The following is a 22,387-nucleotide window of genomic DNA, read 5'->3' on the forward strand; positions in this document are numbered from 1 at the left end:
AAAAAGGCAATCAAACACCAAAGGATTTACACAATTAGTCTTTCATTAATTATTACCTTAATTTATTAGTTTATTTAATATATTTGATACATCATTTTTTTTTTTTTTTTTTTGAAACCTATTTGATATCATTTTATACTAGTATATGTTGACGAAATACTCTTGTTCAAACTCATACCATCTACACACTATTGTCTATTAGTCGGGATTCAATATTCATTGGTGGCAATTAAACATTCATTGGTGAAAGAAGTCGAATGAAGAGAGGATTGTGAAGAGAATAACATGGTAGAAACTAGGGCAATGTAACACCTAAAAGGGCTGCGATCTGATTGTGTACACAAAAGTGACCGTGATAGAGAGGAAGCAAAGGATGATAAATTATTCTTGACATACCAAATCGAAGAATTATCAACACATAAAAACTCAAATTGCAAGATAAAATGAGTATTACTGTGCACTAGATTTCAAACATTGTAATCTCACTGTTCCCTGAATTAGAGAAAACTGGCTACAACTCTCATACTCCAAGTTACAGAGAGATTGCAGGGTCAGTAACTGAAATTTTTTATCTTTAACATCTTATCTATTATCCTAATTCTGGCCATTTAATCATGTATAACTAAGGAGACATCAGGAGGGGGGTGATCACTCGGCAGGAAGAAGAGAACCTTGCCTAATGTTATACATCAGTCAATAACAATGATGATACAATCACAACATACGCCAGAAAGAAGAAAATGGCCAACTGGATGAAGAACTTGGGGTTTTCTCTAACATTTGGTGCTGTCACCGCCCTGCCAAACATAAATATTGATTCTCTTAAGAAACAGACAGTCAGTTCAATTTTCTGATATATCTCATCTGAAAGTGAAAGACGATTACCTTGCAACACGCTGAGAAAGTCTTTGAAAGGGCAAGCTCTGGATAAAAACAATCCCTGGGCCTGTTAGTACAGCAGTTACAAGGTTGTCCGCCTACAATGTTACAACAGCCACTCATCAGCTAATTTTCATCATTTTTTACCACAATATCAAAGTGCGTACCAATCACAGCACATCACATGGTTGCATATTTAGACAAGTTAAGCATGGGCAAGCTAATAGCAAGTATTCTTGATATTACGTTCCAGGCCTTCCAACAACTCATACAGTCAACTCATCGAGTCAGACAAATAAATACAGCCATTTAATCAGCCAAAAAATACAAGAAATATGTGCTGACAAGAGATACAAAGGAGCCAACCTACTAATGATGAAAACTAAAAGGATGCCTTTCCAAAAATAAAAACACAAGGATAATAGAGCTCACAACAGAAAGAAAAATAATAACATAAAAGAGCGATTTTGTTCTAAAACAGGGACTAGGTACAAAACACACAATACAGGTTCTAGATATCCAGACCAAATCCTGCAAACATTGTAGCAACTTACCCCAAAGACACCCCTCCTCATAGGACCATTATATTTAACCTCAACATTGACAGTGGTTGTAACGGCAGCGATGCAAGATGCATCAACTGCAAGTACTTCCCCCACCTCCAGGTTTTTCTGCACAACTGTAGAAAAGAGAATTGTGAGACAGTGTTCCAAGTAGGTAGTTGCAAGTTTGTAACATAGATTAGACCAAAGGCATTTAGTGAAACTGCAAGGTCATGTGAAGATAGCATTTGTAATGTGCATGTCATCTTGTCTTTAGACAAGATAGTAAAGTCTGTTAGTCAATAGTCGAGCAACTTTCTTTTTTTGTTAAAGGGCTCGCTCATAAAGCAGTTTCAAGAAAATGCATGTAAAAGAATTTGGGGAAAGGACTAGACATGAATGTTTAAAGACACAAACAGTAGCATGATGGAAATCACTCACAAAAAAATACCAAGAAGCTAATTGTTAATGTGAGAGAGAGAGCTGCATACAACAAACATGACCATAATTTTTTTGTAACGACACTTACCAAATTGACATAAATCACTCACGGACTAAGAAAAACAGACCTATATTACAGCAAGAATCCATCGATAATTGTACTATGAATTACAAAAATTCTAGCCGGTGATAAAAATATTTGAAGACCATTCAACAACAAAGCCTTAGTCCCAAAATGATTTGGGGTGAATCATCATAAGGAGCAGTCCGCAAAAAATGAAACAAAGAAAGGAAAGTGATAATTGAAAGTGGACAAAAAGTCAAAAACCAGAAAAAACCGTAGTGACAAAAAAAGGGGGTTAATGTAATCTGCCATATTAGGTATTCAAGAAACCGTAGAGAGTAGTTCTAGATCTCGTCCAAAACCGAAGATTTCACAAAACCTCTCACTTAGTTTTTGACTTTTCGGAAAAAAATATATAATTTAAGAAAGTTTAATGAAAGAGGCATAAGAGGAAATAAAACAGAGGAAAAATAAGCGAGTAAAAGAGAAAAAGAGTGAGAAAAACTTAACATAAGAAATAAATTGAGTTTGCAAAACACAATGAGTTTAAGTAAAATTGAAAAAAAAAACATAAATTTAAAGTCATGACTCATGACATGTCCTTGGCATCCTATCTAATGCCATATTTTCCTCAATCTCCACAAACCTCATCCACTCTCAATCAATCTCCAAATAATATTTTGATACAAAATATACCCAAAAAACTGACCATTACCAATTTGAAGTCTTGAACTCTTGATCAGCCACTATCATATGTTAACTATTAGCCCAGAGTTTCAAAAACAATTGGTAGCTCTATACCTTTTCTCTAAATCTCACATGAAGACAATTTGTGGCTACCCCTCCTATATAAGACCATCAAATATCACCCAAATGCATCTAAAGAGGCTCCATTGATTGGAAAACAGGGAAGGGGGGAGTTTCTAATTGAACTTTGGTCTGAAATGCAACAGCCAAGCAATATTTCACCATTGAAAAAAGCACAGACAATTTAAAAGCCATTTCTACATCACACATTTTTATCCAAAAAAAAAATTACAGACTCGCTCTGCAGAACTTATGCTTATAAAACTAAGTCACAATAAGTCAAATCTGGATACACTGCATGCATCTAAAATGATCTATTTGACACATTAAATTGTTTTCAAGGAAATAATTGTGTATATATCGGACCCCAGAAATGACAAGGTATAACTGGCATGGACCAAATTGTATAAAAACTCAATATTGAAAGATCCTACTGAAAAAAAGGTTAAGACAGCACTATGAATGATTAAATAAAGTCTTGAAATCACGTGTACAGTTCTAAGGCATCAATAAGTTCTACTTACTAGCCCTACTATCAATTACTCTGAATACCATAGGATTTGTAGTTTGTAACTCTTGAATTGATAGAAGTATTTAATAGCAGAAAACCACATGATGCACAGGAGTTATGTAAATATCTAACCCTTAAGGCAAAAGTTTTGAAAAAGGACAACCTAACTAATGACCAGCAGTATCCTTGGACTACTTTTTTTTTGAGGAATAGTATCCTTGGACTACTAAACAGCTGCATTATAGACCTTTATATCTTACTACCAATCTATCTAGATCTATATCTAATTATCTATTTCCATATCTGATCTATATCCTGTATGTATATAACATTGTATAGCATTTGCTAAAATCACAAAGTAAAAAAAAAAAAAACACACACACACACACCTGATCCACTGCCAATAATGAATGCAAGTCCTTGTCCGGACAACTTCTGCCGCAAAAAAACCTTCAGAAGCAAAATCATGATCAATTTATCAGTGCATGAAATTACTACAGAACTAGTATAGGGAGCAGCTGAAACAAAGAGACACAAGATGAAAACTAACTAACCTCTGCACCAACAACAGCGTTACGTGCCCTAGGATCAGTAGTTACATTAGTAACCTTGACATCATTTACTGAGCACAAAAACGCATCTGGCTACAAATAATATGAATTGAAGTATTGAACATGGGGATTAGAACAATTTTGTGACACAATGGGCTATAATGTTACTAAATGTGACCATGTCACAGACAAAATGCCAAAACTGGAATGGAAATATAACATCTACCTGGCATCGAAGTTCTCCACCAAACATAGCCAAATCAATCTGCAGTACAAAACAGAGAGTAAAAAACTATAGTTAGGTAAATTGCTGTGAATTTGCCAATATAAAGAAAGAAGCATGATGTGGTGGACCAACCGGAAGGATTCTTGCAAGTGATGGAGCAGCAATTCCAACAAATCCATCACTTGAACTGGAATTATGAAGAACAATGCTGGTCACAGTCTTCCCAAATATCCACTGCCACACTCCCACCTCTTGTTCGGTGATGTAAACATTATCCATTTGAACAGATCCAGATGTATAACACATAGATCCTGCAAACTACAAAAATTATTTTCCCAACAACTTACAGTTGAAAATATATAAATGAATAACAGCAAGCTCCAGGTCAATGAAAAAAACAATAAAGCATGTGAAGGAATGCACAATTTGTGAGCTAGAGATGGTACAATATTAGTAAATAAAGGGGTACATATTAGACAATTCATATCAAGAAAAGATGCTAGGATACATAAAAACTGTCAGCAAACACAAAAATAATTTGAAAAAATTGGTTAACACTCAAACAACATCAGCATTTGTTCTCTAATAACCTTCTACTGACGGTGTACCAAAACCAGAAACCACCATGCGTTGCCAAAAAGATCAGGCAGGAATTATAGCATATATTTACAAATAGGAATTCAAAAACTGTGCATTGTCATTGTCGGAACACCATAAAGAGACACCAACAACCCCATCTAGGTTATTACCAAATTACAAGGAAAGAATGTAAAACTAAAAATTCTCGAATTTCCAAACTTAGGCAGGCAATCACAACAAATAGCAGAGGCATACCTGGCCGAGCAATAACCTTCTCCTGTGGCTTCAGCATAATCTGATCATAAACAAACCATCACAAAGGTTCATAATTAGCCTTATGTACTAAACTGAGAGAATTTAGAAGTAGAGGATGCTAGACTTAGGATAATTAGTGACACCTGGACTATCTGAGCTTCTCCACCCAAAATCTGAAAAGGTGTGACAGCATCTTGCGGACTCTGTACGATATAGCATTTTGTTAAACTACGAACCATACAAAACACGGCATATATTAGCCTCAGTACACCCCTAGCTCTGAAAATTCATGAGAACAAACTATGTTCTCGTGAATCAACAAACTACATTCAACCGCACAAAACCAAAAATCAATCATCAAAGTCATTGGTAGTTCATATTCAAACTCCTAAACTCCAATAAACAATACACACGATTTCCAGGATTGGCGCATTGCATTAAAACAAGGGAAACAATTGCAGCAATCTTCATAAACTACAAACTAAGCAATTTCCAGTTAATTTGAAAATTCCGCATTCAATGGTATACACAGAATACTTGAACTACACATATACTGTAAACTTGACAATTTATAGTCAAATTGCACATAAATCAAACAGAATTAAGCAAGAATTTCACCCATTAATATCAAATGCAGTAAATTAAACTTGTGATTCACCCTAAACCAAAACCCTAACCAGCAAAAAAAATAAAATCAACAAAACCAAAAAATAAAATCAAATTTCAACAGTATGAGAGAATATTACCTGGTAGACGTAAGGTTGAAACGGAGTATTGAAAAATGGAGCAGCCATTATTGCAGAAATCAACTGAAATTACTCTACAAAATTTCGTAAATTATACGAATAATTATATCAAAAAAATCGACAAAAATCGTCTAATGATCGAAAATTATCACGACTAATACATCGAATTCTGAGTTTTGCGGATAATCGAAATTATTTGTAATGATTTTGTTAAATTTTCGGTGATCAGATCGGTAGAAAATCGAAAGTTTTCTTATTAGTGCTGTTTTTCATTTACTGGTATTTGTTTTTTTTTTTTTTTTTTTTTCTCTAATGAGTAATAAAAAAAATTATAAAAAGAAAATTAGATCATCGATTAAAGCTGAGTATTACGGTTTTACCCCTTTATGAAAGAGTAATTTCACTAATTTGTCAGCTGATGTAGGGGTAATTTGGGAATTTCAGTAGTGCCACGCTGGAAGTAGGAGACGGAAGTGGTGTTGACGACATGGCAAAATGTGATTGGTTGATTCTGTTTGACTCTACGTGTCAACTACTTTCTTGTTGTACAAGTAGTTTCTTACCTCAACGACGTCGCTTTAAGTAGTTCCAGACTTCCAGACTTCAGGTGATGCCAGATTGAACCAGATCGAGCCCATTGATAAACGTTGGGCCGTCCTGAATGTCGCCTCATCCTTACCAGTTGACTTAAGTATCGAATCAGATAGTACCTCTATTAGTTAACACGTTTTGACTTTTGATTTAAATTTTTATCATTTTTTTTTACTCTATTGTAAGAAAATAGTTGGTGTATGAAGAGTTTTTTTTATACCTTATTTATCAGGGGGGCTTTGTATTTATGGTTTATCTTTTTGAAATAAATTTTAGTTTTTTTAAGTTCGCCCTAAACATTGTTATTTAATAATTTATATTTTAGGGGTATGTTCACATACGGATTGTGCTATGAAATACTCGTATCAAGTAGTGGATACTAAACAAAGTTTGGGCTAGTGGTAAAATAGATTAAGCCTCTAGTTTGGGGGTTTAATTTTCATTAGAGGCATTTTAAAGGTAGAAATTTCCCTTAACCTTCCTCCCTGCTCTCAAAATGTCTAGCCCTCAAAGTCGACCGGATTGACCTGTGAGAGGTTATGTTATGATAAGATAGTTTAACTTAGTTCATTGGTTATAATGATACATACCTTAGTTCATTAGTTATCAAATCTTGTCTATATTATACGGAGTATATATTTTACAACTCTCTTAAAAAAAAAAAAAAGTATAATATTTTATCACAAGCTATGAGGGAACATTTTGTTTTTATTAATGACTATCAAATGTCAATAAATAAGTATGGAATCCACTAAAAATGGTGACAATCAAACATACTTTAACATACACCCAAAATCTATATTTTATAATCTATTGCCAACTCCCTTTTTATATATGGTTTGATTTGAACAAAATTTTCCACCGACTTCTACAAATAACTAATCCCTTAATTAGCAAGCAACCATTATATTTTTATAATCACCTTCTATATATAATTCCAAAGTAAAATTATTAGCACACTTTAAAATTAAAAAGGTCTATAATAATAATGAAGCTAGGGCATATATTCCAGCCATACAGCAAATCTTTTATATCGGTTAAATCTAGACAAACAATTACCAAATTTGGTGTTGTTAGCCAACTTTTGTAGAAAATAAATTCAGTTTAAATTATGTTCAATTGCAAACAGAATATGGGCACAATTTGGAACTAACCATGTGATAATGCATGTGCATTTGATAATTGTTACAATGTTCCAAATTGGCTAAACAACAATTATGTAATTTATAATTATTTAGTCTGATACCTTATTGTAATGTTAGTATGTTAGGGTTCAATCTAATCATAATTTGGCCATTAAATCAACAAGCATGTTGCTATCTACAATGTCTAATACAAACTACAAGAATCTTTTACACAAGTACATGCATAATATATGAAATATTTTACACTCCATTGTATGTACTTTGCAACTAGGAATATAGGAAAATATATTATTTTTCTAAATAATTTATAAGATCTATATGAAATATATATCATAATAATATATTTTTCTATATTTTTAATATTAATATAATTATGTCATTAAGTCTTAAAATTTGAGTATCTTAAAATTAGGAATGATAACAAAATTTGCATGTTTCTTCTAATGGAATGAAACACGGGTTCATTTCTTATATTTAGTCTTTTTTATCGATGTAATTATGATACAGTCCATAATTATAATATGCACTTAGTTATTACTGTAATACATGTCCTAAAGATGTGATAAATAAGAGTATAATTTTGTTAATAAATCTTTGTCAAGTTGTCAAAAAAATAAGAATAACAACCTTTAGCTGTCTAATAGCTAATCCAGGAGAAAAGACAAGTTAATAGGTTGTTCAAATATTTAAAATAAATTATCGTTTAAGGTCCAACTATAAAAAGGAAAGCCGTTAACCGCGGATTCTTGCTTTCTTCCCTCCTCAATTGACTTTCTCAATTTCTTTTCTTCTTTCATCATTTTTTTGAAGACGATTTTCCTCATAATTTCGTCCTTTCTTTTTTCTTTTTATTTTTCGATTTTTCTTGAATTTAATTTTACCTTTTTCAGCTTCTCTGTTGTTCGTCTGTTGGATGTTTACTCTGTTCTGAATTACCCTTTTCTTCTTCTGTAAGTTTTTATTTTAATCGATTTATATTTATGTTTGGTGATTTATTGAATTTATGTTTATTAATTTCCCAAAAGGTGTATTTTTAATATATAATTTCCAATTTTCTGGAATTATTAAGTCGAGAATTCTGGATTTGTTTCTATTTTAGTAGTATGAAAAATTAATAAATTCTGGGGTTTTTTTTTTTCCTAAGAGGTTTGAATTCAAATTTCTGCATAAAGCTAAGTTTTTTTTTTTTTTTTTTTCAAATTAAAGATACCCATTTTTGTATATTGATTGATATGATTAATTTAAAGTTTCTTTCCAATTTTGAATTAATGGAGAAAACTTTTTCATTAGTTGAGTGTAGGTTTAATGCTTCTAGTGGGTTAGTTGGGAAGAAAAAGGATTTACTTTGATCGGCAATTTAACACTTCATTATTGACATTTGACCTTGTATGGTGACTATTTGAATAAAGTACAATAGGGGTTTTAGTTGTCACGTAAGCTCAAGTAACATTTTCAACGTGACAATTAATTCCGAATAGACCCAACATAAAGTGCTTTAAAAGCTAAAAGTTTCATGTGTACGTGTGTATCATGAACAAAGTTGCTTGTACGAATGTTTACTTTCCATTTTAATCGTTTGCATTTTTTATAATGGCAGGGGAGTTTCGGGTTCTAAGAGGTGAAACAATTGGAGATGAGATGAACAAATTACTAAAACGACTAATTGTATTATTGGTGTACAAAATTGATTGGAGAAAGTTGCTTCTCATATTAACCATTGTAACAACAGTTGGAATTGTTCTTCAAATTAGTCTTCTTCCATTTCCAATTTCTACATGGCTTCATTCTCCCATGATCAGAATAACAAGTGCTAAAGATTTCAGTAATTCTCTGCATTTAAGCTTGAGACATGGAAAACACTGGCCATTACACCAAATTTCTGTACCTGTTTCATTGAATTCGTCGAGTTTAATAAATAAGAGAGTACATAGTGTAGAGAGAAGGAGGAGGAGGAGAAAGCGAGAAGAAGATTTCCAAATCCCGGCTTCCCCTCCTCCACCTCCTCGATCTCCACCAACACCCTTGCAGGTATATTTGTTTTGTCTGATATTTTCTGAAGTTTTCATACAAACAATATTGTGTTTTTAACATGACTTTACTTTGTGTTTTTTTTTTTCTCTTTGGTATAGAGATATGTATGGTCCTTATCACCTAAGGAAGCACTTTTGTATGCTAAAAAGGAGTTGAAGAATGCCACTTTTATTGGCAATGATTCTGATCTATATGCTCCTATCTTTAAGAATGTCTCTAATTTTAAAAGGTATGTTCTCTACTAATTTTCCAAGTTTATATTAGTTTCCTTAGAAATATGAAATCTTTGCACTGGAGTGATTACTGATCAGAGTTACATGAAGGATACTCGTGGCGTTATTGATCATTTCTCAATCACAACAGGAACTAAAGGTGTTAAGATTAAAAGTGAAAGTGACTTGGATTTTATGTGGATTCTATGCAAAATTTAGGCCTGACATCATATATGTAAATATGTAATAGTGTAATACATATGATGCCTCTAATTTCCTGTTAGCCGGTTAAATTATAGTTTTCCTGTTTTGCTATTCTTTTGCTTAGAGGTTAGAGGTGACGAAAACCATGGTATTAGACTGTTAGTATTAAGCACTTTAGTGAAAGAACTGTATTCATCTAAGCATCTAGCAGCCTTGGTAATCTTATGTCATGTTAGGAATAAATGAATTAGAGAAGAATAACAAAGCCTACTGTAACATCATTCATCCTGATTAATGTTTTCGCTTTCAACTGTAGGAGTTATGATCTAATGGAGCTGATACTTAAAGTATATGTTTATCCTGATGGAAGTCCACCCATATTTCACGAACCACATCTTAGCGGAATTTATGCCTCTGAGGGATGGTTTATGAAGCTATTAGAAGGAAACAGGCAATTTGTCACCAGAAACCCTGAGGTGGCTCATTTGTTCTATCTGCCATATAGTGCTCGTCAGCTCCAGCAAGCACTTTATGTACAAGGATCACATAATCTGGCTCCCCTCTCTCTTTTCATCAGAGACTATGTGAACTTGCTGGCTGCGAAGTATCCTTTTTGGAACCGCACTCGTGGTGCAGATCACTTTTTAGTGGCTTGTCATGACTGGGTACATATCTATGCCCTTTACTAACTAGACTTCTTGTCATCAGCAGAACTAGACTGCCTCAGTTTTGTTTTCTCACCTTATTTATCTTTATTCTGCTCCATTTAACATATAATTGATGTTGTATATATAGGGCCCTTACACATTAAAGGCACACAAAGAGTTAGTGGAGCATTCCATAAAAGCTGTTTGTAATGCTGATTTATCTGAAGGAATATTTAAGGCTGGTAAAGATGTATCCCTACCAGAAACCACCATAAGAGTACCCAGGAGACCTCTTCGGAACATTGGTGGTGGGATGAGAGTATCACAACGCCCAATTCTGGCTTTCTTTGCAGGAAATATGCATGGAAGAGTCCGTCCTTTGCTTCTCCAGCATTGGCATAACAAAGAGGAGTCTATGCGGATTTATGGACCTTTGCCTCATAGGGTGTCTAAGCAGATGTCATATATTCAGCACATGAAATCTAGCAAGTTCTGCCTTTGTCCAATGGGTTATGAAGTCAACAGCCCAAGGATAGTTGAGGCTATATACTATGAATGTGTTCCCGTGATTATTGCAGACAATTTTGTTCCTCCATTTGATGATGTGCTTGATTGGAGTGCGTTTTCTGTGACAGTGGCCGAGGAGGACATTCCCAAGTTGAAAGAAATTCTTGAGGCTATCCCACTAAAACGATATTTAAAAATGCTTCAGAACCTGAAAATGCTTCAGAGACATTTCTTTTGGAATTCTAGGCCAATAAAGTATGATTTGTTCCACATGATCTTGCATTCAATATGGCACAGCAGACTAAGCCAGATTCAAATTCCTGATAGCTGAGGAGTTGTGCCATGCTGATATAATTAGGCCAAGAAACATTAGCTGTTATTGATCGAAGAATTTGTTCCTAAGTGATGACTACTGGAAACTCTCAGAGAGAATGGACAGACTTTGCTGCTTATCTTGATGCTACAATAGCATCTTGCTTCTAGCACAATCGAAACTGCACATTCAGAGAAAGGGAATCCATTCATTCGATTATTAAGGTATCAGACTGATCCTGCTATCTGCAGTTGCCTGTGACTTATCAGCACGATCTTAAACTCCTGTGGACCTATTGTCTTCTTTTATTCGCCATAGATTAAAGTTCTATGATGATTCTTGCAGGAAGACTGAACAGATAGATATGTGCTTTTCCATCTGAGGTATGGAAATCAAGAACCAAGAGATGGCAAGACAAGCAAGTCATTTGATCAAGATTATACTGTATCATAGTATATGAAATACGACACATGATGAAGGTTAATATTTCAATGCTTTAACTACATGATACATCAGTCATCAGAGGATAGCGATATTTCTTCATTCATTCATTTCCTCACACTGAAGTTCACCTTTCAGTATACACCAATTTAAACACTTCTGCATGTAATATATTGAAGCAACACAATTCAATACCTTCCACACGATGCACATAGGAAATAGTTGATATTAGGTGATACACGAAAAAGATTTTTTTTTTCTTCTCAAAACCATTGATGTTGTACTTAATACAAAGTAATTATTACTGTACAGTATTACAGTAAAGTGTAAACAATGTACCTGTAAACTATTCTCTGTGCAATGAAAATATACAAAAACTTAACATTGTTTAGCCTACATCCCTGTAAATTTGCTCTTGCAACCTTTAGTTGTACAGATCTGAATCGATTCCAAATATTAGATAATAACGCTTGCCACTTGTGAGTTTACTCCAAGTTTAATCTATTTTGCTGGCAGAGGCTTCACATATTCTTCAAACTTTTGGCTTTCGGAGTACATTTTTTGGACCCGACATGATTAAGCATCAAAGCTATTCCTGCGGTTCCAAGACAGCCCCGGGATTCCGAGAGACCTATTAATTAGCTTGGTGCCCGAAATCATCTCACTTTGTACATCAGCCCACCCTACATGTGATGCCTTCAAGGGCCGGATGTACCAATCTAGAGAGTCCGACTTCTTAATCAATAAATGTGTATACGTATGGGCGTATGTCTAACTAAAACATGTAGTTCATTTTTTTATACGACAATTCATTTATATTAGTATTACAAAAGGCTTTGATTAATTAAACCCATACATGTAATGAAACCCCTATACAATTAAGGTGAGTTAAGTGGACATCGTTCCTATGTTATTAAGCAACATCCGTAGTACTACCTCCGGTCCAAATTAAAAAGATATGGACTTGGAGGCTGGAGCAAGCTAGCTAACAATATGGAAAAATTAAAATCTGATATATAATATCCCATTCCAATTTTCTCGAGTGCCTGATTTTCAAAGCATAATATGATTAACATAAACGTCATCAGAAAACCATGATCGAGTATATTACCAAGACATAATTGTCAAAAAGAAAAGGTATCATTACTAACAGCATATATACGCAGTAAGATGTATTAAGGTCATTAGCTGCAATACATCTTTCATCTATGAGAAGTGCAGAACATACTGACTTTGCCAAAATCCAAAAAAAAAAAAAAGGATTGTTACAAACCAACCTTTGTATAATTCCACACCTTTGCAATCAAAAATTACGTATATTTTTCTTTACGAAATAAGTTGGAACTCATGCCTTCTGATATCCATTAACCTGTCCTTGGTCGCCAGAATCACGCTTCAATCGCCTCATGAACTATATTTCGACATTCATGTAATTCCTGCTTTCAAACCCAATTCTAGAGCCAAAAATTTCAGCACCCTTTTTTTTGGTAAAAAGAGACCAAAGCTTCAAGCCTTCACAATCCAAAATGATACCTCTGCTCCTCTAGATTTCTGATTGGACATCAGCTGAAACCAGTTCCATGGTAGTTAACTGAGAGAAAACCAGTATCACTCACCAGATCTACCTGTGCGCACGTTGTATTTACAGTAACAGAGAAAATTCAAATCCCCAAAATCTTGCCATAGACAGACTCTTCCAAATTATCTACTCTTTCACTTAACTACGTTTTACCAAATAGACCGAAAAGCTCTCCTCAGCATGCTGAACATCACAAACACAAACACCACTGTTACAATCTTCTTAGAGGCAAAGACCCTCAGATTCACTCTCAGTCCGTATCTTATCATCAACCTAGATATTGTCAAACGCACAGCCAAAAGCCAAGATGCTACGGAACACATCACCACTTTAAGAAAATCAGACATAGCCCACTCATTTACTACGTCAGTTGGTACTTCCACATAAGGACAACTACCATCAACTCCACCTTCATATAGCCCTAAACTTTGATTAAGCCAGATGGATAAATGGATCAAAAGCTTTGCAAGCCAAGCAACCTCGTCATCTGATATGGGCCGCTTCAACCAATCACCCTTATAGTTATCATAGGCAACTGAAACATTACCCACCCTTCTAGGCTTGAATAGCTCATCACGGGATTGTTGTTGCTGTTTAGATCTCGGAGACATTGGAGACTGCTTCACAGCATGGTCACCAAATAAACGGTGTAACTTTGACTTCAAAGATTGCAAACACTGGAGATTGTTTGCAAGATTATCACTAGAGATAGCCTGAAGCTCAGTCTCCGCCCGCAATATGAACAGCTGAAAAATAATCAGAAGGTATTATTATAGGCTTATAGCAGATGCCAAAATCAGCCAAAACTAAAAGAAAACCCTAGTAATAGAAACAAACAGGACTAAGCCACTTTCATTATTATAGTTGGTTTTGTGAAGAGGAGCACAGAGAGCAAGGCACTGAAGAGATGGAGATACCTGCAGCAGCTGAGAGCCACCATCCTCAGTATCATCAAAGAGTCTAAGGTCTTTGTTCCAGTTCTCATGTAAGAAGGATCCATCAGCCTCAGTCTCACTTAAGCCATCCTCCCAATCCTGCATATTTTAAAAAAGATGTTGTCAATCACAGAATTATAAATCAACACAGAGCTCCTATATATAAACATATAAGATGGGTCATGGAAGTTAGGAAGGAAAAAGGATAAGAAAAAAAAAAGATGATTAATAAAGTAAACTGTATAAATATAATACATCGTCAGTTACTTTCAAGTATCCAATGAAACATAAAATGGTTAAATAAACTAAGGTGAGTTTACCTGAAGTTGCTCACGAATCAGTGGAATAAATTTGTTAAGGTTACTAAGAGCTGATTTGCTAGACCCAGCACTTTTTGAGTGAAAAACTGCATCGACATTCTTTATGAGCTCTAGTAACTCATTTGAAGATAATAATATGTCTATCACCTGTTGAAAAGAATGCAGAGACAGATAATCATCAATAAACTTTCCAGATAGTTTAGGCAACACTATAGCGCCAGAATAGAAAACTAAATGAGCTTATGGAAGGATGAGTAGACGAGACAGTGAATGACATTTAAATTAGCTGATAATATCTGCAATCTTTCAACAGAGTAGAAGTTCACAGAACAAAAACATATTCTAACCCTTTTTCACTGGAAGAGGACATTTGAACCAGAGGAAAAGGAATTGCTACAATACTCTCTAAACATGAAGTCAAAGGACATTTAATCAGCTATTCACCTCTAACCATACCCACGAGTCATTATATCCCAATCACCTTTCAAAAGCATTTGGGGTCCAAAAGGGGAAATTGAGAAAAGCAGAGACAAAGCATTCACACAGAGACAGCAAAATGAGGCTTATACTATATATAGCTACAATAATAATCAACACAAAAATATATCACTAAGACACTCATCAGACAGCTGTTACAATCACCTCCATAGCCTAGGCATCAAATTAGAACCCAGTGTTGACTGTTGATGTTATCAGTAAACATGGACAGCCAAATTGTGCTGACTATACAAATTATCATGATTAATAAGAATCAAATTGTGTAAGTAGTATATTTATTCAATTGCTGTTAAATAATACTGATATTATCAAAAAGTAGGAGCCACAAAATAGAAGGTTACAAACAGGGTCACAAATTGGGGGTGGGGGGAGAGTTGAGGGAGTGGAACACAATCATAAAGGCTACCAAATCATGAGAAACATCAGCAGCATGCTAGTTTCCCATAACATTTAAACATCAGAAGGAAGAGGTAAGAAAATAGTCAAGCAGAAAGAAGATATATATCATACCCGCAATACACCTCTTAAGAAGAAAAATTTGTCAAATAACACCTTTTATAACCCTTTTGTAGTGAAAAACCACCTTATAAATTATTTTTTGTTAAAACACACCTAAAACCAGAATTTTTTTGCGAGAACACACCTTAGGCCGGTTTTAGGGGAATTGACTCGGTTTCCCGACGTTGACCCTCACGTGAAGGTCAGGTGCCAAAATCCTTCCTTTCTTTTTTCCCCCTTTTTCCTCCAATTACTTTCACTCTCCTCAAAACCACCAAACCACAACCTAGCCAACCCAGCCAACCTAACCGCCGAAACCGACACCACCGCCTAGCCACCATCATCGGCCATCCAAATCATTCTAAATCCACCACGTACACCATCCATCACCCACCCTCCCGAACCACTAGACCCACCATGAAAACAACCCTAAAAAACCCTAAGCATCTCCATAGATACCCCTAACCACCAACTTAATAACAACCCAGACATCTTGACAAAAACCCTTAACACCCTAAAACAAACCAATAGAGAGATAAGAGGGTTGGTAGCGGTTTTTCCCCCTTTAATACCTCCAAATAAAAACCCTAAACTAAGGTAAATCAAAAACCGACAAAATTAACAACCAATTTCATTAACTTTAACAACTTACTTGCCTTAAAATTAGGTTAATTGAGGTTCTTTGTAGCAATTTGAGCAAAACAATGGAGTTTGCCCCTTCAATTGATAGAATTCGAGGGTTGCTAGGAAGAACAGAGGAGAGAGAAAGTCTAATAAGAGGGGGGAAAGGGGAAAAAGAAAGGGAGGGTTTTTTTTTCAACTGGGCGGAAATGGAGGATAGGTTTTTGAAGGTGGGTTGTAAAACAATTGGGGTTGGCTAGGCGGTGTGTCCTTGGTGGTTTTGAGGAGAGAGAGAATAAAAGAAAGAGTGGGTTTTATTCTAAGCAAGTAAGTAACCCTGTCGTGAGGGTCGACGCCGGGAAACCGGGTCAATCCCATGAAACTGGCCTAAGGTGTTATCTCACAAAAAAAAAAAAAAAAAAAAAAAAGATGGTTTGAGGTGTGTTTCTATAGAGAGAGAGAGGGAGAGAGAGAGAGAGAGAGAGAGAGAGAGAGAGAGAGAGAGATAGAGTGTGTGTGTGTGTGTGTATAGGTGGTTTTTCACAACAAAAGTGTTTTAAAAGGTGTTATTTGAAATTATTTTTTTATCACGGGTGCCTTTATAAAACAAATATGTAACTAATGGATCATAATTTCATAAATTACATTCAATAAAAACTCATGTTCCACTTTACTATCCCCAAGAAAGATCTGCTGATGACAAACCAAGCATTTGGAAAAATTAATTACATAAGATCTAAAATCCACACTTTTCAGAAGATAGCACGTCTTAATTATTCACATCAAGTATCAAAAGGGCAGTCACAGTTCAGAATATTTCAGCTTCCAACAAATATTTCAATACATGATGATCTACATGATGATTGTCATCACATCCCAAGTCAATATGTACTACCACGGTCTATGTGCCCCTACACCAGTCAGCCAACTGTTTACCAATTTCCTTTTGAAAGATATCAAAAAGTTGAAAATATAGGGGAATAACGCAAAGCTTCACCCCACAAACGCCATAGTAGAAACAGGCAAACAGCCATGATAAAAGCCACTCTTGTCACTACACCTACTCCTTCACTGCAAATGAGCTTGAATAGTCATTTAGCATTATAAATTGCTAAACATCCTCACAATTTGACATAATCACCTAATTCAGCACAACATCTATCTACCTACACATGCAATTTCAGTTCACCAAAAAGATCAGACAACAATGTGACTGAAAGCACGAGTTCAAAAATCTCCAAAGGTGTTTAAAATTACCCCTAACTCCTACATCATCTTTACTGATAAATGTAATCATCACAGAACTATGTCTTAGAAAACTAAGAAAAGCACGAGTACCCCAAACCACAAAAGGTTTTCAATGCCAAGGTAAAGGCAAGCGTAACACACATACGAGGTGCACTTTTTGTAAATCCTTACAGAGTATTTTCACCTTATCTTTTGAAATATCCGCACACTGTCCATGTATTCTACAAAGGTGGGGAAGTTTTAAAAGGAGAAGCAAGGGAACTAGGAAAGAGAAACCAAAGAACAAACATGAAGAAAGGGAAGGGGAGTAGTTGTGCCTCTTAGTGGTGACTCGGGCTTTGTTTAGTTCAACTTATTTTTACTTAATTCAGAAAAAATAAATTCAAATCAGATTATCGTTTTATGTGCAAATTTTTATCACTAAATATCTTTAATTTTGTAATGAAAAAAAGTTGAAAATTACAAAATACACATTATTACGAATCTAACAAAACCCCACTTGATATATTTTTTTACTTATAGATTATTGTACACTTAAGGTAAAGTTAGATAAATCAGACCAGCGAGGCCAAATAAGATAAGATAAGATAAGACCAGCCTAAGACCATATGAGAACTCGAATATATGTGTTCGTAATCAAGAAATTTTTCATAGATATGCCATCTTAAGAGCCAAGATAAGTGCATATAGATGCATAGATCACTACAATAAATAAAATAAACCTAAAGTAGGCAAAAAAAACATGATTTTGACTAAAACTTCAGCTCCAAAGTGTTCAACACTTCAAAAGTTTGATTTAAAAGCACATAACAAACATTTACATTAGCTGGACATTGACGGCATACATGAAACCAGCCATCACATGAAATTCATGCTTAGCAGGTATTCGACATGCAGCTAATTAGGCCTGAAAAGTCGTTAAGATAGTGATCAATGCCATCTTAAAAAACTACAAGGAGTTTGACATAATTCCCTGACCTGAACCCTCCCAAGTCCGCCACTCTTGACGTTAGCAATTCTTCCGCGAAGCTTGACAGAATTCCATTTCTCCACTTTTACATGACAAATGTAGTAAAAGCTACAAATATTGGAGAATGATCTCAACAAAGAATCACAAGTTACAACCATGAACAAAAATGAATGAGACAGCACCAAAATGGATCTTGTCATAAGATACGCTAATCACAAGCTCACATCTATTACAATTCCAAGGCGATCAAACATGGCTTCAGGTTAAAGCATATAAGTATGACAGGTTTGGTAACCTGAAGAGGTGCTACCTTACAAAAATCAGCTAATCCTCGATAGCGGCAGGATGCATAAACCCAGTATATTACAAATGTCAAAAAAAAAAGAGTATTGACACAGCAACCAAGCAATCAAGATTTTCTATATGAGAAGCACCATTATTCATTTTAATTAATATCATATACAGTGGGTTTAGATTTAAACAACATAGCAATATTGCAACAGACTAACTTTTCTTTAGCCACTGTAAATGAATACAATGTCAATGGAAATAGCTACTGCCACCAAAGATGTTTTCAATGACTTAGGTAGATGGTTTTTTCATTAGTATCGCTCAGCAGTGATAGGAAGCAGAGTATTAGTGGAAAATAGATGCAATATGGGTAGACCGCAAACATACTAAACATGATAATTCCCAATTTGCCCAATCAAATACAGCATACTTTTCCACCCCTGTCTAACAAAGTAAGAGTTGATGGTAACTCTAGATGTCTTCCTCCCCCATATATCTGTTTACGATTATGTAAAATGTATCTATGATTAACAATTAAAAAATGGGGCATGGAACAAGATTCTTTTCTAACTTCAGGAGTTCCACTCTTCAATGCATTAATATTCCAGCACAATTACACCGACTTACTAAATGCTGTAATTTGAGTCACTGATCTCGTGATAATGCTAGAGATTAAATAAGAACATCAAAACAATTTCATTCAGCATATAGAGAAGCAAAAGTAATAAAATCAACAGATGTGCAGGAAACATACCCTTGATATCATCTGGACAATCGCTTCAGCATCAGTGTGAAGAAATTTGTGAGCAAAACCAATAAAATGCATGACCAATGACGTGTAGAAGAGATAATTAGACAGCACATAGCTTTGCCAATTACTCGAATATTGCAGCTGGTTGGACTCACCACATTCTTTGTCTGTCCTTTTCTTTGAGGCGTCTTCCATTGCATCAAACTCTGCAAATTCTTCCTTGCTAAGCCTCCATGGTTCAATATAACTAATCCAGACAGCAAAAACCTCAGAAATAGTTTTCATAGATGACCCCATTGGACAATACAAAAAAGTTCTTAAAATGAATCTATACAACGGCCTTTGTAGGTGGGAGTTCCAAGATCCACCAGTTGACAAGCTAGACAAAACATAAGGAGCCTCCCTAGCTTTCACTAGATCACTGGAACCCAACTTCGTGTGCATCGGACTTCCACCGTACTCAGCTTGCTTAGACCCATCAGTGACCACCACAGAGCTCAAATTCAAGTACTTCACAAACAACTTCACCACTTCTCCCAATCCTGAAGCAGGGGGTGTCTCGCCCAACACAGAGCGAAACGGAAACAACAGACCAAACGATTTGCACACATTCACAGCCAACGGTGAGAAGTCACTATCCACCAACCAATAGTGCACCAAGGTCTCAATGAAAAACTCAGCTCTCAAAACAACAGAATCATCATAGCTCGGCGAGTAATGAAGAAGTGAACTACGGTAAGGCTGATGTGCATTCAAATCATTCATTGGCACGAAAGCACGTAAATAGGCATACAAAAGCTTCAAATACAAATTACAATCAGTTTTCTGCTCCGGCGCGCGTTTACTACCACTCGAAATCACCGGAATCGACGAAGCCCAATTCTCGAGCTTAGATTTCCTACTATTTCTAACAGAAACAGTTCCAGAAGTTTCACATTTACCTCTACAAACAGGATAATAAGCAAACCAAAAAATCAAGTACTCAAAAACATTCAAATGAACCTGAAAATTCCCTTTAATTTCATCCTCCTTAATCCTCCCCTTAAACAACGGAACTAAATCAGATAAAATTCGACATTCTTTCTCACTGGAAAGCAAAAACCTAACCCACTCAGGCAACCTCTCAACAGGAAACACAAATTTCACAAGAGATAATCGATCAACAGCCATAATTGAATTCATTAGGGTTCCATTAGGCGACAAAAGGCTAAAAAGTTTACCAGCGAGTTCAGAATCATTAGAAAACGACACCGTATCGATCCAACCAGCTGCAGTAGAAGGCGATTTTTGCGGAGAAGACGAAGAAACGTCGAAGCCGAAGAACTTGCAGAGAAAAGCAGGAAAAGCGAGGGAGAAGAAATGGCGGTTTTGGTCGGGAGAGTGAACGGAGAGGTGCGATTCGACGGCGGTGATTGCGGCGGCGATTTGTGCCGGAGAATTGGCGGCGAAGAATTTTCCGGCGAGGTCGGATGATTTCGCCTGGGAATCGAGAGAGTAGGAATGTGGCGTCATTGAGGAGAGAGAAAGAAGAGAGAGATGAAAATGGCGGGTTTCTGGAAGATTGGAGAGAGAGAGTGAGGAAGAAGAGAGGATTTTAGGGCACAGAAAATGGTGGTGCTGTGATTTTTTATTTTTTAATTTGGGGAAAAAATTTAAAAAGAGGAGAAAGCAAATGGCGCGATACGTTTAGGTAAGTGTACGTGGCGACTGTCGAGCAAATCAGTGAGTAAGTGAGTAGTAAGCAATCCAGTTTCAGGTAAAGTTGGTTTTGGGCCGGGTTGTTTAGGCCCATCTCACAACCAATAGACTTGGCTGGGCTGATCGAGGAGTGCGGACCAGGTCAACTAAAGGTTGTTTAGGGCCAGGTTTTCTAGATATTATTCTATTATAGACATTTGTGGCACTCTTTAATGGTAAAATTTGATAAAAATAATCTCAACTTTTGCTCGTTTACTCACAATAATTCTAATTTTGGATTATTTTTTAAAATATACACTTATAAAAAATATACACTTTTCGATCTTATTCATGACAGAAAACAAATTTCACAAGAGATAATCGATCAACAGCCATAATTGAATTCATTAGGGTTCCATTAGGCGACAAAAGGCTAAAAAGTTTACCAGCGAGTTCAGAATCATTAGAAAACGACACCGTATCGATCCAACCAGCTGCAGTAGAAGGCGATTTTTGCGGAGAAGACGAAGAAACGTCGAAGCCGAAGAACTTGCAGAGGAAAGCAGGAAAAGCGAGGGAGAAGAAATGGCGGTTTTGGTCGGGAGAGTGAATGGAGAGGTGCGATTCGACGGCGGTGATTGCGGCAGCGATTTGCGCTGGAGAATTGGCGGCGAAGAATTTCCCGACGAGGTCGGAGGATTTGGATTGGGAATCGAGATAGTAGGAATGTAGCGTCGTTGAGGAGAGAGAAAGAGATGAAAATGACGGGTTTCTGGAAAATTCGAGAGAGAGTGGGGAAGATGAGGGGTTTTAGGGCACAGAAAATGCCAAAATGGTGGTGTTGTGATTTTTTTATTATTATTTTTTTTTTTTGGGGGGGGGGGGGGATTTTAAAATGGGAAAAAGCTAATGGCGCGATACGTTTAGGAAAGTGCACGTGGCGACTGTCGAGCTAAGCACTGAGTAGAGATGGCAATGGATTGGGTGGAGCTTCACCCGCATCCATCCTTATCACTGCTCTGCTTTGTCGAATTACAGAGCGCATATTACTCAACCTAAAATTAAACTTAACTAGAAATCGCAAACTCCCCTTCCAGCGCCTTCTTCGTTGATGCCTTCTTATGATAATTTGTTTACTAAGGCTGTTTATCAAGTGTTCTAATTCCTTTCATCTGGTAGAAACATTTTTGGAAATATTCTATTGTATTTCTTCATGTCTCCCCTATCCAAGAAAGGTCTGTTGTTTGCAAGTTGCAACATTTTATTGGTTACATTGTTTTATGAACATGTCAAACATCTATACTAGG

The 22,387-nt window shown here is 35.8% G+C and overlaps 3 protein-coding genes across 4 annotated transcripts; 1 reads left to right on the plus strand and 2 right to left on the minus strand.

Annotated features, from left to right (window-relative positions):
- Positions 1–452: 452 nt before the first annotated feature.
- LOC145579797 (uncharacterized) lies at positions 453–5,919 on the minus strand. Its single transcript, XM_081637052.1, has 10 exons — positions 5,602–5,919; positions 4,999–5,058; positions 4,856–4,895; positions 4,154–4,332; positions 4,022–4,060; positions 3,799–3,888; positions 3,634–3,694; positions 1,434–1,558; positions 886–977; positions 453–797 (listed from the first exon to the last, which is right to left on the minus strand). Exons 1-10 carry the CDS (start codon positions 5,647–5,649, stop codon positions 683–685), a joined length of 849 nt encoding a protein of 282 aa, XP_081493178.1. The 5' UTR covers positions 5,650–5,919; the 3' UTR covers positions 453–682.
- A 3,056-nt stretch (positions 5,920–8,975) lies between these two features.
- LOC145579803 (putative glycosyltransferase At5g03795) lies at positions 8,976–12,300 on the plus strand. Of its 2 annotated transcripts, none has more exons than XM_081637069.1 (5): positions 8,976–9,365; positions 9,467–9,597; positions 10,101–10,449; positions 10,580–11,475; positions 11,597–12,064. In XM_081637069.1, the coding sequence occupies exons 1-4, from the start codon at positions 8,976–8,978 to the stop codon at positions 11,267–11,269; spliced, it is 1,560 nt and encodes a 519-aa protein (XP_081493195.1). In that variant the 3' UTR covers positions 11,270–11,475; positions 11,597–12,064. The 2 variants fall into 2 exon arrangements, with proteins under 2 accessions (XP_081493195.1, XP_081493187.1); XM_081637061.1 differs by lacking the exon at positions 8,976–9,365 and adding an exon at positions 12,209–12,300 and having other exon boundaries at positions 9,474–9,597; positions 11,597–11,730.
- A 402-nt stretch (positions 12,301–12,702) lies between these two features.
- On the minus strand, positions 12,703–21,144 carry LOC145579817 (uncharacterized). Its single transcript, XM_081637080.1, has 4 exons — positions 19,407–21,144; positions 14,527–14,673; positions 14,189–14,305; positions 12,703–14,017 (listed from the first exon to the last, which is right to left on the minus strand). Exons 1-4 carry the CDS (start codon positions 20,913–20,915, stop codon positions 13,421–13,423), a joined length of 2,370 nt encoding a protein of 789 aa, XP_081493206.1. The 5' UTR covers positions 20,916–21,144; the 3' UTR covers positions 12,703–13,420.
- Positions 21,145–22,387: the final 1,243 nt, after the last annotated feature.

The sequence above is a fragment of the Chenopodium album genome, chromosome 2, assembly GCF_948465745.1.
Source record: "Chenopodium album chromosome 2, dcCheAlbu1.1, whole genome shotgun sequence".
NCBI classification, from domain to species: domain Eukaryota; kingdom Viridiplantae; phylum Streptophyta; class Magnoliopsida; order Caryophyllales; family Amaranthaceae; genus Chenopodium; species Chenopodium album.